Genomic DNA, 17,060 nt, shown 5'->3' with positions numbered 1-17,060 from the left:
TTTTCCTTTCGCATAATTTTGTACTACACTGATTAAGAACTTGCACACATTTTCTTCAACCTTACATTTGCTTACATTTACTTTTTTGTTTGTTTGAAGACTTCATATAATAGAATGACTCTGATCATGGTATGATTATATGCTGTTCTACACGAGCCATTTGTTCCAGGCTTAAAGTAGCCCCACATGAGAACGCATGCATCCTTTACAGATTCAGTTAACCATCCACTTTCCCAAAGAATTGTTTGTGATGTTTTATAATGTAATTATGTAAAATTCTTAGAATGAATACATTTGATATTTCAAATGAAAATGATGATAATGAAAATTGATTGGTTGCTTGGTTATTTGTTTCTACTTAAACAGAACTTGTTTGCTTTTGGAGATGCGGATGGCACAGGAATAAATGCTAAACTACAGCACCCACTTGGCGTGGCCTGGAACACACAGAAAGGAGTTCTTTATGTAGCCGACTCCTACAACCACAAGGTGATTGTACAGTTGCTTCATTTTGAACAGAGGTTGTACTGTATGTGTCTAGATTAGATGAACAACCAGTTAATTGTATTCTTAGCTATATATTTGACACATTTGAAACTGCAATTTTTAACCAAATTTTTCAGCTGTTTTATACCAGTAAATAAGGGCTATAGTACATGCACGACATCTTCTACTTCTTTTTCTGTTTATGTCCCAACAGATGAGGCTGAAGAAATGTCAGATATGGTTACACTAGAGACTTACAGCCCCAGTTTTGGTGATCACTTTTGCACAATAAGATGAGAAAACTGGATGGTGGCAACCCAGTCCTTTTTCTAGATGAAACAGGACTGTGGCTGCCTACAGTGTAGACTAGGGATATCAAACTCTGATCCTGGACAGTCGGCACAAAACCGGTTAATGCTAGTGAACGTTTGTCACCTGTTTCTAAACATTGGAAAGGTCTGTGTGATATTGATTAATTAAGTATATAGTCAGCAGTTGTATCACCCTGCAATTCACAACTGGCAATTCTGAATGGAGTGTTCAGACAGCCATATTATTAGTAGTAGTAATTGATCTGCTCAATAAACCATAGAAACTGAAGGGTACTCAGAATTTAGTCCCACATTATCTGTAAATTACCTTGTTTAAAAATTTGTCTTTTACTTGGTCACAGTGTAAGAGTTCTTTGTATTTAGAGATTAGCAATTTAGTGATGGCTTATAAAACCTGCTGATATGGTGCTCTCCAGTACCTGTTAGAGAGACCTGTGGCTTAAACTTAATATATGTAATATAATAGTATTTTTGTACTTTAGAGCCCAATCCAGGGTTTTTACCCATGCTTATAGAAGCCTCCACTATTCATTTTTGTGTATTTTGTTTACTGTAAAGGGAATTCTTCTAATGCTATGATACTATAATATATGCTGACGTATTATAGTATATGATTTAATCTGTGTATTTCAGAATTAATTAAATCAGACCATGTTATGCATCGTTATACTATATGGATGGTAAATTTATCATCTGAGCAATTTGTGTTACTCCATTTCATTCCTTTGCAGATTAAAGTTGTCGACCCTAAAACAAAGCAGTGTGTCACTCTGGCTGGCACAGGCGAAGCAAGTAACAGCCTTGGTCCGAACTTCTCTCAGTCTACATTTAATGAGCCAGGGGGTCTTCACGTGGGAGAGAATGGAAGAGTCCTTTATGTAGCAGACAGTAATAACCACCAAATAAAGATCCTGGATTTGGAGACCCAAATTGTATCAGTGGTAAGGGAGTTTTTTTAAATGTTGAAAAAACTGACCATCTTTACTTCAGGGAATTCTAAGCCATGCTCTTGATATTATCCTTTGCGCATTTATTTTTCAATGCCTTTGAGCAGTGTTCTGTAAGGGCAGGCAATAAATCATTTAACGTGACCTTTATTTTTACATCAAATACACTTTGGAACCATAGATTTTATATAATGCTTTCATTTTTTATCTTTTGTCATGTTGATTGTTGTTTTATTACTGTGGATGTGGATGTTTTGCATACATTTGAAGAAAGATGTGTTTCTTTTTAAAGAAGGGGGATTGTGGGAGTTTGAGGCTGTGCCAAGGATCATGACATTTCAAGGTTTACACAGACTGCTTTATAGCGGATCAAAGACTGTTTTTTCATGTAACCATACCAACTATTCTCTTTGTTTTTTTTTTGGTAGCTGCCTATTTTAGTTGATGATGTAGTGGATGCTCCAGTTAACAAATCTACAGCTCATGGAAAGATACCAAAGCTACCCAAATCCACCCCACAGATTGAGATGTCTCCTATTGTGGTTACTCCTGGCCAGAACATTGAGATTGAATTATCTCTGACACTCCCATCTGGAACAAAACTCACCAAGGAAGCACCCAGTTTGTGGACACTGTCAGCAGAAGGTACTCAGAATTCTCCAATTTATTTAAATAATTTAGTTTACTATATTCCAGTTCCACCCATATATTCATTTCCCTCTCAATTATTATTTGAAATTCAATACTGCATTTAATCTATGAAACCTTATCATTTTGAATTAAAAGATAAAAAAACACTTGAACCAGGTGTCATTGTTCTTGCCATTTTTATCCATTGATAATTTACATTTATTCCAGCATATCATGAAATACAGAAACAAACCATAGATGGCATTTTGAAATATGTTGTGCGGTGCCTTAAAAAAAGTATCAAATTATGCATACAGCCATGAACATCATAGTTACTTAGCAGTTCTGCTAAAACTTATCACCATAAGTTCTTCACATTTTGCATCATGTAGGCCTGAGAATTTTGCCTTTATCACAGTAAAGAGTTGTAATACAGTTACAGTGAAGGCAGGTATGACTATATTATAACAGGTGGTTAGTTGAGCTAAATGGGTGAAAAGAAAATATATCACATTCAAGTAAGCTAGAGAATTGGGTTTTTGTGGCAGGGGGGAGGTGGGCTCTGTCTGATATTTTGGAAGAGTTAACTGTGGTATGGATTAACTACTGTAGACTTAATCATGGCATTTGGTCATGTAAGAAAAGAGTTTGATGCTTGTCTTTGGCATAAGGGATGTGTTACACTACATCAGTATGTCTTGGCACCAAGAGTAGATCAGCTGTTCCCTCATGTTGTGCACTTTTATTTGTTATGCACCAGTTTAAAGTGAGGATCCACACTTTAAGCCATCTTGACATATTCTTATCTCATAATATTTTACATAGTGCTTCCAGGGATAATTGTAAGGTTACCAATCTTGTTGTGATGGGTTTCAATGATGGCAAACCATGGCCACAAAATATAGGCTGCAATTATCCATGTCCTGCCTGTAATGTTTGCACTGGTGGACTTGTGCCAGTCTGGAGTGGTGTATAGTGTCTTGACCTGTTAACTGAAAGGTTATAATTTCAAATCCCAAAAGGACAACCTGCTCCAGGGCATCATTAACAATCAGCCACAGATTATAAATGAAACAGGGCTGGGCTCAGGTGGAATCCAGTTTGCTATAGCTACAGCCTCATCTCTTTATCTTAGTCACCATCATGGACAGCAGGAACATGATGGATGCCTACATGCTGACAACATTGTGAGCCACTATTAGCTTAAAAACGCTAGCAGTATATTGCAGAGCACAGTTTCCTCATACGTTATGTCCCCCCAAGGATGATGAGGTGACGGCAACTTCCTTGTGAAAAGGAACAACACAAAGAAACACAAAGAAAACCACATGTGGTATACATAACACATTGAACAACAAATCTGGTAAAATAAGTACTTACTACAAGCTGAAACGTAATCACCATTAAAGCATTTAATCACCAAACTACAATTGAATTGAGTGAATTGGATTCAAGATTATATGGCTACTTCTCTGTATTTAAATGTGAGAGATAAAGGTTAAAATGATCATGCTAAATCAGTGAGACCTGTTGTAAGCAAGTCTTAAAAGTAGGTATCTTAAGGTAATCTATCTATCTATTGAAATAGAACTCTTACTTGACAAGTTGATACACTACCAATTTATTTTAACAACTATGCTTCATCACATAAGTACAGAGCCCTCAAGGGCACATGGTGTAATTTTTTTTTGCAAACAATGTGATGCATGGGCACATGGTGTTATTGTTTTTGCAAACAATGTGGTGCATACCTGACACTATCGTGTGTGCACTCTCGTTTCTGGTTTACGGAACATACTGCCTAACTGAACATCTTTCTTCACATGCAAATGATTTTCTTGACATTTTGCGTGCATCCATCGGTAGCCATGAAGCTGACCTGAACTTTGCGATTGGCACTGAATGAATGCAATAATTTCGTCTATGTTGCTGTAGCCCTTATGATGAAATAGGCCCTTCAAAATACATTTTAAATGCATTTTGGTGATAATGTATCCATGACTACTGGCAAGAACAAACGTTTTGTCTTTGTGTTTGAGACCCAATGGTTTCCCCCCAAAAAAATTACACCATGTCCCCTTAAGGGCTCCATACATAAGTACAAATTGTTCACAGAAAATTTTCATTATTTTTTATTTGTGTGATACAATTCACTGCTAATGCATAACTAAACACTGGAATGGAAGCATGAAAGTTCAACTATGAAATTTTAACTGTAGTAAATATGGACTGTCATATTACATAGATTAAAGCTCAAAATCAGTATGACTTATGAAATTGGAAGTAGCTTTTGTTAAACCAGACAGATGTTCCACCATGTTTATTTGTAGCATACTGGTTTCCCAATTTGGTACTTGCACTTGGCTCAAAGTGACCAAAACAGAGGTCTGCCTTTGCTATCCTATACACAGCTATATCACCCAGCAAATCAGGATTGGCCACCCACCAAAGCTAAGCAGCTGTAACTGTGGTCAGTACCTGGATGAGAGACCTCCTGGGAAAAGCTAAGGTTACTGCTGGAAGAGGTGTTAGTGGGACCAGCAGGGGGCGATCACCTGCGATCCATGTGGGTGATACTTGTGATGAGCGTATTGGCACGATATGGATCCCATCACACCACCTAGGGGTTGCTCCACATTGGTGATGGTGAAGGGGATTTGAGTGGAGCACTTGGTGAAGCACTTTGAGTGGAGTGTCCACAAGAAAGCTATATATATGTAAAGAATTCTTATTAGTTAGCGTCACAATGTAAAGGAAATATTTATATCATAGGTTTGTGACTAAGTTTGTGGTTATGAACAAGCATACAATGTTGAGCCCATTCCTCAATTCCATGGTCAATCACAAAAACAAGGTGCAAAACCCAAGTAATAATTTGCAAAATTTGAAAAGGGTTGTAGCATAGGTTAATGCACACTGTTCTTTTATTGTGGAAGGCTGGCTACACTTCCTACACTGGCTTCAAGCTGAAATACAAAGCATGTGAACTTCAGAAAGTAATCTAGATTAATTATCTATGAGCTTACACTTTTTGCTTCTTAGTATCAAAGAGATGAAGGTTTGATCCCTGCCAGGCCCTGTCCACCATCCTTGCCTGGTCAGCATGTTGAACCATAGTTAACCATAGGTGTGGTGCGGTGGCTCTGTGGCTAAAGATCTGCGCCGGAGGCTGGAAGGATGCCGGTTCGTATCCTGCGGCCAGCAGAGGAATCCTACTTCGTTGGGCCCCTGAGCAAGGCCCTTAACCCCAACTGCTCCAGGGGTGCTGTATAAATGGCTGGCCCTGCACTCTGACCCCAAGCTTCTCTCCCCATCTCTCTGCCTGTGTGCCTCTCGGAGAGCAAGTTGGGGTATGCAAAAAGACAAATTCATGAAAAGTCCTAATACATGAAATTGTATATAGCCAATAAAGTGATCTTATCTTATCTAACTTCCTTTATCTTGAAGTGGCATTGAATATTTGGTTTGGATAGCTTATTATTTATTATCTATAAAAACCACTTATCTTACAACATGTAAGATAAGGCCTGTACTGGAGGTTCTTAACCAACTAAGGGCAAGGAGCATCTGTCCATGACCACAAGCACCACAAGCCTACAAGTGTCTGGGAAGTCACAGGGTTCACTTTATTAGTACACCAGAGTTTTCTGATGTTTTTTAGATATTATGAAAATGGTAGCAGTCTTAAATTGCGAGCAAGAAAATGAAAATGCTCTTTAAGTTACTTAGTGGCACGATTTGGAGTTTCCTGTCTTGCAGGCGTTGTCGTACATATGCAATTCAGCCTCTGCTGAATTTAGCTTACATGCTTTTAATTGCAAAAATAATTGCCCTCATTGTAGCTTGAATGTTAAGATCAATTAATGGACTGTAACACTAGATACCTGCTCGTGTGCTGTCAAGCCTGTCTACCTGATTCAGAAGCTCCAGAAATATTGTTCTTAACCTCAGTGGTCTAAAGACAAGATGTCAGAGTAATTACATTGAGGACTTGGATCTTTGTGACTGTATTTGGTTGCCTTGTTACTTTAACAGACCTGCAACTTGAATTAATGACGGCTGCAAAACAAACTAGTAATATTTCAGACAATGATCAAATATTGTAATGGAAAAAATAAATTGTATTGTGAAATAAGTACCGAGAAATGTTAGCAGTAATGTCAGTGGTGTCCCAGGCAGGAATTTAAATTAAGTTTGCTTTTTTAGTGTCGGAAATGTTTTACAGGCATGGTTGAACAAGAAAAATTGGCATGACTGAGTATAACTGCCACTGAGAGATAATTCCTCAGAGGCATCTAACAGTCCTCTCTATTCTGTATGACTTTGCTTTTCTTATTGGCTTACAGAACACATTGTACGTGAATACCAGAATACTGGGTCCCTTGTTGAATTAACCTGTGGTGACTGCCCTTCTTTGCTATATAGTTTGTTCAGCAAATGCTGTCATAAATGTAAACCTGTAGATTTAATTTCTTTTTTTAATATATAAATTTTAAGTTGCATCATTATTATACGTAATGATAATACTGTTATATAGTATAAGTATTACTGTGTTTTTCCGGCAAAACAAGAAAAATTAAGTTAAAAAGATAATCCATCTTTAAAATGCTTTTTTAAAGGTTGTGATGTTAAAATTGTAGAGAGGTTTTTTGATGCATCTTGAGGGCTTTTTCCAGCCCACTGAAAAGAGAGCAGCCACGACCCTCATCAGGACAAGCAGGCTGAAAGTGGATGGATGGAAATGAGAATTTCTGTAGGCAACATCGGCAGTTTCTTATTTTAAACACACCAGCACATTATCACAGACATAATGCTTCGAATACAGTTTTCATTAACCATGAGGGACCTTATACACACTAGAACAGAGAGGAAAAAAACTGCTCAGCTCATTTTAACAAATAATGAGCAGCAATGCATTTTGACTGGGTGGTCTGCTACACAAAGTTTAAAATTACAGTCTGGCAAAAATCCCTTGAAATGGTAAATCGATTAGCTCTGAAACAGTTTGTATTTTGGAGGCGTTTTTGAGGTTGCTTGTTTTAGCATAATTTTATTCATGTATAGGAATATTTGTATATATTGTGAGGCACAATCAGATTTACATGGCCAATTCAGGGAAAGCTCACTAAGGATTAGGGCAAAGTAGAAAGTCCCCACAAACAGGAACTGTTCATTCTTTTAATAAAATTTAATGTTGTTAAGGTGTAAAGAAAACAGAACCTGTTAAAATGAAATACCTATCTAACCTACTTAATGACATGGGAAAGGGATTTTCTTCTGCAGAGGTTACTATACATAGTCATTGGTGCCTTTGGTAAGTGAATACAGGAAATTCATTTATAGAATTATTAAAAGCTTTGTAATTGAATAAATCCAAAAGATCCACTTTTAAATAAAGAAAAAAGAAAGTGTTCATTTTAGTATTGTGGTTGTACAAACTGTACATGGCAAGTTTCTACCTACGAAAAACAGTGTCACATTTAATATTTATGCTCAAGGTTAAAGTTGTAATTTTTTATTTTCCAAACAGCGTAAATTTGTCATGCTTGGGGAATTCGATATTTTTTTTACTTTTACCTGTGTATTTCTTTACCTTGAAATGATCAGTCTTTAATATCATTAAAGTTCTGTGTAACTTTAAATGCTGAATTACTCATTTATTGTAATTAAGTGCTGGTTATGGGATATGCTATAAAGGGTTGGAAAATCTTTAAACAGAGTTTGTACATGTGCTAGCATTTTTGTTGTTTTTATGAGGAGGAAAGTGGGACTACGCATGTGATGGCATTTTAAAAATGTGTTTGCTTTTTGTCTAGGCAATGATTGGCTCCTTCAAGACCAGCGCTCAAGCGGAGACATAGTGGACCTTTCACAGCCTCTAGCAATATCAGCGACTGTCCCATCCAGCATACCAATACCTAACCCTGTCCTGCTAGTTGGTGTATGTCTCTATTACTGCAGCTTAAATGACAACACTTGTATGATGAAGGCTGTCTCATTCAGGCAACCTTTGCAAATGGATAACAAAAAGGAAGGTAACACAGCACAAATAGTGCTCTGTTATGCCTTTAATTAATGGTTCTGCTCTCAAACAAGGTTTTCTCAGGTACAACCATTTACCGTTTTTGCTGTTGTTAAATGTTACCAAGAGAAGAGTGGCTTGTCTTTGAGCATTACGATTACCATTAAACGGATTTTCTAGGATGTAAGATGGTATGAACATAAACTTCCTACTCCCTGCAATGGTAAGCCATTTTGTTAGAGATTTAGCTCAGAGTGATGCAGTCCTATTTAAAGGTCTGTGTCTCTTCTGTGGGACATAGACTAAAAAGTACACTTGAGTACTCACAGAGATTTATTCAGATTTGTTATATATCTTACTGGTTCATCTCATAATTATGGAGAGTTTATGAAAATCATTGCACCATAGCATGCCGTCTCTAGTGAGACCCGGAAACCAGATAGCTTTGAATTAACTTCTGATAGGAAAAGAAGCTTCATAATTGCAAAGCTTGAGGAGTGATGCACACATATTTTGCAATTGAAGAGTTCAAACAGGAAACACTTAAATATTTGATTAAAAATAAAATTAAGTTTTCAAAACTTGTTTTACTCCTTCATCACCCCTTGTTTTTTTTTTCTGTGTGAACTGTCTCAGAGGATCTTGTTAAGCAGTGTAAGACCAGTGTGTTCCCCATCACAGCAGGATAAATGAAGGTAATCAAAGGGAAGCGAATCTTTGAAAATTACAGTGAAATTAAATTTTGTTCTGCCTGTATTACCAGCAGTAGACATGCTGTAGTAAAACCTGACCTGATATTTGAGCCTTTAAGTTATCTTTTTGCAGAGCTATTCTGGGGAACACTGCAAAGGGAAAGACAGACCCACGTTGCTGTATCACACAAGTTTACTTACCTGTTGTCTTTCAAAACATCTGTTGCTTTCAGTTACCGTGTTAGTAGACCTAAGATAGATGCTTTGTATTATATTTTTGATTTTTGGCTTTACATTTGTGAGAGGTGAGAGGTGCATGTAAACATCACATTAGCAACTGAATTATTTTCATTCTTGATTTTTATTTAGACTCTTTAATTTGTTTAGAATATGGGCATATGTATTAACTTGTACATGTATTTAACAATTTAATATCAAGTTTGCAACCAAACAGTTTACAATGATTCAGAATTACATTTTACAACATTTTTTTCATTTTTTGGAATGTTCACATGGGTATCAGCATAATACTGTGTTTATGTAGTGCACAGTAAATAAAATGTCCATCTTTCCAGTTGTTTTATAGAGGTGACATTTATAACCTGGATTAATTTTTATTATATGTATATTTATATGTTAGTGCATTTCAAAATATGAGACCAAGCTCAGGTTCTACAAAACAAATAGCAATAAGCTTTTTTTTTTTACAAAAGTTCACTTCAGTATCAGGTAATACCAGTGCTGTTATTATGTATCAGGTAATACCAGTGCTGTTATTATTCCAAATTACTTGTATCTGAATTAAACAAGAATTTGGTTTGTATGTGTATAACTTTAAGGTAAATATATTTGCCATTATAATAAAAGTTCATCAATAGTAAAATGAAGATACAAACAGCTTATGTGAATTTAAAGCAAAAGTTCCTGTGCTTTGTCTTGCCTTTTGCACATATTAAGTGTAAACTGTGTTTCTTACAGGTACCCAAGGCTACAGTACATTGTTATTCACTGGTGCACTAATGCTGATGTATACCAGAGCACTTATAGTTGCACTTTCTTCTCAAAAAATATTTTTCTAACATTATAATGATGTTATAATATATATAATATAATATGTTTCTTACCTTACAAACCTTTTATTTATTAAATAAAAAATAAAATATTTTTGTCATTGTTTTAATATTTTGAGCTTTTTGATGTGACCAAGCATTTAAATTTGTGTGCCAATGAAGCTTTTTTAGAGAAACAAGAGAATCAGTATTGAAATGAGACTCCAGGAACATGTGGTATATAATTGCAAGTGAATACATTAATCCCTCGCTATATAAGCAACCTCAATTCAAGATGTAGTCATTCCTTTCTTTTTCATTTAACAAGCATATTCTGGCTCTGAGCTGAGCTGAGTCTGAGTCTGAGCTGGACTCTTTTGTTCTTGCATCTTCTTGGATGAGTAATTTACCTTTTATTTTTTATTACATCTTAACTTTTATTATATTAAAGGCTTGGGTGTGTTGAGTACGTATATTACAGGATAGACACATTTTTATGTTCATGCATTTGTTAATGACTATAACAATGTAACTGCTATACTGTACATGAGCAGGAGTATTATTGTTTTCCTACCTATCATTTATGCATTAGCTAAGGACTTTAAGCATGTTACTCGAATAATTAACCAGGAGTGTTACTGTTTTCATTCTTATGTACCATTCTTTGCTGCATTAAAGTAAGGGAGGTTTGGGTACATTTTTTAGTTCTGAAACTAATCAGAGCTTCTGTTCTTTTACACAGGTTTTTACCTTACAAGCAGATTTTAAGAAACGCATTAAGCTCATATAGTAAGGGATTATTGTATAGAAAAGATTGTTGCAGAATTTAAAATATAAAAACTTTTGTAAAGAAAGATATTCATTTCAGTTAATCAGGTGTTTTAGTTAGTGGCATCCTCAAATGCAGTTTTCTTATACAATCCATCCAAGAAGTATTTTGTTGAAAAACTTTATAATTCTGATAAATGAATACAAAATATGATGAATGAATAAAAATAGGATTTAGCTATAGCACCTCAGCAGATCTCAGAAGCAACACTGGTACTGAATGGTATTTGGATGAGAGCCATCAGGAGGTAAATTACAGTAGGTTGCCACTGGATGTAGTGTTTGTTGGTGTTCTTCAACCCTCTGGAGCAAAAAAAAAATCAATTTATAGTGGTGTTGCAGAGAAAGAGACACCACACTTTAGGCAGAGCAACAAAATGATCTGTCACATCCACTTAAAAATGATACTTAAAATATAACCAACAAATTGTCATATTAGTTCTGAAAGTTATCAATTAGATAACCTAGGCTTGCAGAATTGTGCTGCAATCACCTCTTATCATTTCACACACATCTGATGATATGGCCTGAAGTTATGAAGGACTCTGCTGCATTCTCATTGACTGCATAAGCATAAATTAATTGAGTAATGGTTCAAGCTCTGTACAAATGGCAGTCGGAAGCTCTCGGCAAATATGCAATTTTTAATACAAAATGTGAGGGCAATGGGGGTGAGCTTAGAGATGTCTCTGGCATACGTATTTGGGTAGGACACAATATGTGGAAAGGCAGCTCTGGTTCAACAGTGAAGGTGTCAAGCTAACCGTACCTAGCACTTTCAGCCCAAGAAGAAAAACAAGGTATTACCTGGTTACATGATCTCTGTATTTTGACAAATAAGACTGGAAATCCTGCTGACCTCGCTATCTTTACTCAGTTGTACTGGGTTTTCATCAGCTTTTTAAATTAATTGCCATCCCAACCACATTATTTAAAGCATCATATCTTCAGTTTCATTGGCTATTCCACTTAGGTTTTTATTCTCCATGTGCGCATTGCAGATTTAAATAGTTCAGAAAGGTATCTTGTTCCTCTAAAGGAATTATTGGTGCTTCTTCCATGGCTTTAAAAAACTCTTACTGGAACACTTTGGACAGAAGTGCCAGTTTTATAACTAATTAACTGTGGTTTTCTCTCTTGGCTAGTGAAAGCATTATTCGCCAGTTCTTAGTCATGCATTATGTCCCAGCTACGTTCCCATGACAGAATTAACCATACAAGTGGGATGTTCATTTCTCCAAGAGTATTTAAATATGTTGCAGTGCCCTCAAAACAGCTTGGTACTGTTCCATTTTGCTGACACTCCACACAAATACTGTGCATGTTGTATTTCTTCATTGCAGTGGTATGCCTAAAACAAAGCCTGAGCTCACACCAGGGACGTAGGATGGGAACGGGCAACTTTGCCAATTTCTGGCACTTGCTTTCCATTCCACTTCTTTGTTCCAGAATATCCATGGTTGTTTGAGTGATCCTAGGCAATAGGTTTAATTAAGTAATTACAGGGCAATTACTGAAAAAGTACTGTTTGGACCCGTCATGCAATAGTATAGAAAGAAAGTGCCACTTGTATTCCACTACCACTACTACTACTAACATAGGATATACCCCCTTACATGAAATTTGATTGCAGGATTTCTCACTTCTGCTCATAATTGAAATGGCAGCCCCTGCACTTTCTGCTTTTTGATCCTGAGGGTGTGATACACAATCCCATCAATCCCACAGTTCCCAAATCCAGGTCACACTGATTCTTTGGCCTAATTGCTTAAATTTTAGACACCTGTTTATTGCAAGTATACCTGCAACAGATGGACTGTGAAACTGCTGGACCCTGGTTAAATCAAAATGTTCTACACTCCTGCCCTCCAGCAATCACAGATTGAAAACCCCTGTCTTGATGGTTTTCGTTTGGTTTGCAGCAGTTTTTGCCCAGTGGAAACCCAAGGTATTGTGCTAGTAACTTGCAACTGGTGGGTGAGTCGAATTTTTGATTTACTCAAGATGCAGAGTGAATGTTAATTTCAAGTCTAATGCTGTAAGAGGTGAAAATAGTTACAAAGTCTAATGAAGCCAGTAGTTTGCAATGAAAATGTGAAGTGAGTAGATCTATGGAGGGCTGCAACTCAAGGCCCTGTGTTTTTCATTCCAGCTGGCTATTTAATTGTAGTGAGTATTTGAGTATTTCATTTTTAACAGGTCTCTGCTCATTGTTAAAATCTTATATGTAAAGTGTGGAACTATAGGGCCATGGGCTGCTTATGAAAACCACTGCTATTTAGTGTATTTAAGTGTTATTGTACTTAAGTATTGAACCAGGGAATGACTGTTTAAGTGATTTTGAAATGATTAGCTGCTTTGTGCAAAGGCCTTAAATTGAAGAAATGGGAATACTAACACAGCAGGGTTGCACAGAATATACAAAAGTGAACAATGTTTTTAAGTTTTTTTTTTCCTCAACTGGTGTATTGTTTTACTCTCTGTGTGACTCTGTAACACCCTTAAACTCAAATCATGGCTAAGGGGAAAACCAAGCCAAACCTGCATTTTCTTAAGGTTTAGTGACTAGCCATAGTTTAACAGACTACTGCCCTAGATGACTAGTTTCTTTAAAAAATCTTGTCTGATTAGATATCCTGAAATCTTACATGACAAAATAAAATTAACTCCAGAACCCCTGAACACATTTAATGCAAAAAAAAAAAGATATTCACTTGCCTGAAATTCTGTGCCATTTTAAATTAAGGTACAGCAAGTGTTCAGGGGTGTGTGAAGAACTGGTGTTCAGTTCAATCAGCTTTAAATGATTAATTCCTGCATTTGTTTTCAGGAAAACAAGTGTGGATGTCAGAGTTCACGACTCTTCTGCTTTTGAAAATCAAAATGTAAATGCTGGCCTGACTGTTTATTTTAATCCTCTGTTATGGTAAGTAATACGTTTATGCAGACAAATTACTGTTTTTCATTCTCTCGTCCGAGTGCAATTTTTGTTCGTGATTAGGATGAATATGTACACACATTTAAACAACACATGTTGTGAAGACCAGTTTCCTTTTCAAGACACTTAACCAAGGAGCCTCTGCTGACAAATTGCCCAGGAACAAGGTAATTGCCTAAATTATTTGTCGGGTTAGAATAAGTATGAGATACCAGTTTCCTCTGTCCATGTATTATAAATGTATTTATTTTGAGTCCAATCTTTAAAAAAAAACTGGAAGCAGTCTCCCAGATTCATTTAATTTTAATTTTAAAGCAAAGAAAGTTCAGGTTACACAGATGGACAGAATGACCTCGTGTTGGACAGAGTTTGCTTTCCCTTTGTGTTCAGAAAGCATCTCTCCAGTGCTGGCAGTCCTAAATACTGATTATATGATTGTTTTTGTTTACATTCAAATAACATTGTTAACTTAAAATGAAACATTTTAAAGTTCCATGATAAATAGAATTTGTTTTTGTTTTACATTCCTCAGGAACAGCTGCACAATTTAATTGTTGTAGCTCTTTTTGCCTCCTTTTTAATTTTTTTTTTAATTTAAAATGTTCTGGTTTATTCATACAATCTGTGATTCACTTGACTTAGGATCTGTTTTTTATCTCTTCAGAATGTCTTTACGTCTCAGGCTGATTTGGTAGTAATTGGATATGCTTGTACAACAGTTCCCTTTTCCGAGCTTTTCTGGATTTCTCCTTTGTTCGTTTGTGTTTAATTTTGTTAGTATTTTTTATTTTAATAACACTAATGAAGACCCCAACAGCGCCTATGCAAACACAGGGACAACCTTTTATGGATTCCTGGGCATTTGTTTGAAATTCAGATGCATGTTGGATGCAGAAATGAAATATTTTCAAAAGAACACCTACATACAGTATTGACATTTCTCCTCTGTAAACGTGGTAGATAATTTTCCCAAAAGACCGATGTAAATATGCATGTGAAATAAGAAGCTGAATCATACTTATTTAAATGTAGCAATACTTGAAAAAAAGTGTAGTTCTCCTAAAAAACCAAACTTGATGCACTACAATACTGTCCCTTTGACACATGACAATCTATCATAATTCATCAAAATTGTTGTACTTTCTTGAAACATGAAGAAATGTTCAAAACATGACTATTCAAATACAAGTACAATTATTCAATATAAGTTGATTGTTTAAATTGTTTTGCTAATTATACTTGGTGATTTTCACACTGTAGAATAAAGGACCTGGGATGTTGTTTTTAGTATTGGATGAAATGTCCATGTTTTTGATTTGTGTTCTTTTTTTATTCATTTTGGTCATTTTTATGTACATTTTGGTAGTGGAATGGCACCTTTTTATTTAAGAATTTGTTTTCTTGAAACGGAGCTGTGCTTTTTTAACCACTTATTTTAGCATGTTTTTTTATTTCCTTTCCTGTTTTTAGGAGGCGTAATACTGACATTTTGATCTGCTATCTTCAGGCAGTGGTAGTGTTGTACAATGTTTTTGCCTACAGCTATGCTTAGAAAGTTTAATGTACTGTAAAGGTCTGTTTGAGCAGAACCCCTTGCTTTTCAAACTGTTTGATTTATCTCTGTAGATCAGCTGCACAATAAAGAAAACCTTCTGATGGAGCACAAATCTAATTTAAGTTTGGAAGCAAAAAGTTGCATCTGAGCAGTTGCAGGTTTGCCTCCTTGCAGACCCTGTGGATACAGGGCTAGAGTACATAAGAAGAATCTTTTTGTTAAATAAAAATGCATTAAATTAGAAACTGCAGTATTCAGCTGCCAGTATCAAAAGATCCAGATAAAACCAGCTCAGGCTTTTTTCCCCATTTGTAAAAATAATTAGCAATTTATTTTCCAGCATCTGCTGTACTTCATTCAGGTTGTGGCTAGGGAAAAGCTGGGGCAATGTTAAATATAGCTCCCTGTACAAAAGGCATAAAGATTTTAACAAAGCAATCAGAGGCCATCTCGGCTATCTCGGAGCAAAGCAAATGCTGCTTCTTTTGGCAGAGGGGCCTTCATATTAAAGCTGTCCTGTAAGGAAATGCTTGTTTATTTTTCCATTTTTAAAGAAATGGATGTCACCACGCTTTGAATCCTCTTTTACTAGTATTGAGACTACTGAACTGGTCGTATTGCTACACATCAAAGACTGTCTGACAATCTGCAATCTTTTAGTGTGATGAATCTAGATGGATGTGTCTTACAATTATTAATATACAGAGTATTATATCATTCCCATCTGGGATCTTCCATAAATCCATATAGTGCCCTACCAAAATATTAACAAAATACCCTTAGAAACATGTCACTTCCATTTGATGTTTTCCAGATGTCTAAATACGTGTCCTTACTGACAACAGAATCTGACACGTCTGTCTGCTTTCATTTCAGAGGACTTAATGATTCATGTCTTGTTGTGGCTTGAATGTGCAGTTTCTGTTGTGGTGTCTGGCAATTTAAAGACAGGCTTAAGGGCAGACAGGTCTGCTTTTGTCTTCAGTGTTGCACCAGTGGCGATGGTGCTCCAACAGTTATGCCTCTTGTCATCATGTGATGGGCATGTAAGTGGCAGGAAATTAATTGTGCAATCTTAAATTAACTGGTAAATATACGTGATAAAAATCATAGTGTGCTAATGATGTCGTGAAGCTTAGATGTTTATTGAGTGGTACTGAGTGTGAGACACATTGTTCTTTGTCTTAACCAAGGTAAACCAGGAATTGCCAGGGGACAGGATTTAAATGGGTAGGTGGGGGGAGAGAGGAAGCAAAAGGAGAATACGGACAGCCAGACACAAAGAGAGAGAAGATAGTGCCAAGTACAGTATGTTGGTAAAATCTTTACAAGTTGGTGGTTATGATTATTTTATTTGTTTATTAAGTCATTTCTGGTATTTTCTATGTTTGTACCCCCTCAATCTATAACAATATTCTAGACTATCCCCTAATGTGATTTCAGAAACAGTTTAATTTAACTTCAAACTCAGACAAATACCAGTTTCACTGGTCAATTTGCCATTTGAAATATTAGTGAATGAGGTTAGACAGAATAATATTTTAGAGGTAAAAAGGCATTTAACTTCGTCAGTTGAAATAA

General features: G+C 36.1%; 1 protein-coding gene across 1 annotated transcript in view; it reads left to right on the top strand.

Annotated features, from left to right (window-relative positions):
- nhlrc2 (NHL repeat containing 2) overlaps positions 1-10,280 on the top strand; it is a 44,842-nt gene extending 34,562 nt beyond the window's left edge. The window contains exons 8-11 of the mRNA XM_006630832.3: positions 367-489; positions 1,550-1,759; positions 2,194-2,410; positions 8,212-10,280. Coding sequence (XP_006630895.1) covers positions 367-489; positions 1,550-1,759; positions 2,194-2,410; positions 8,212-8,471 — 810 coding nt within the window. The 3' untranslated portion in view covers positions 8,472-10,280. The remainder of the gene's footprint in view (positions 1-366; positions 490-1,549; positions 1,760-2,193; positions 2,411-8,211) is intronic.
- The last annotated feature ends 6,780 nt before the right edge of the window (positions 10,281-17,060 follow it).

The sequence above is a fragment of the Lepisosteus oculatus genome, chromosome 4 (assembly GCF_040954835.1).
Source record: "Lepisosteus oculatus isolate fLepOcu1 chromosome 4, fLepOcu1.hap2, whole genome shotgun sequence".
Taxonomy (NCBI): domain Eukaryota; kingdom Metazoa; phylum Chordata; class Actinopteri; order Semionotiformes; family Lepisosteidae; genus Lepisosteus; species Lepisosteus oculatus.
This window is presented reverse-complemented; position numbering and strand designations above follow the sequence as displayed.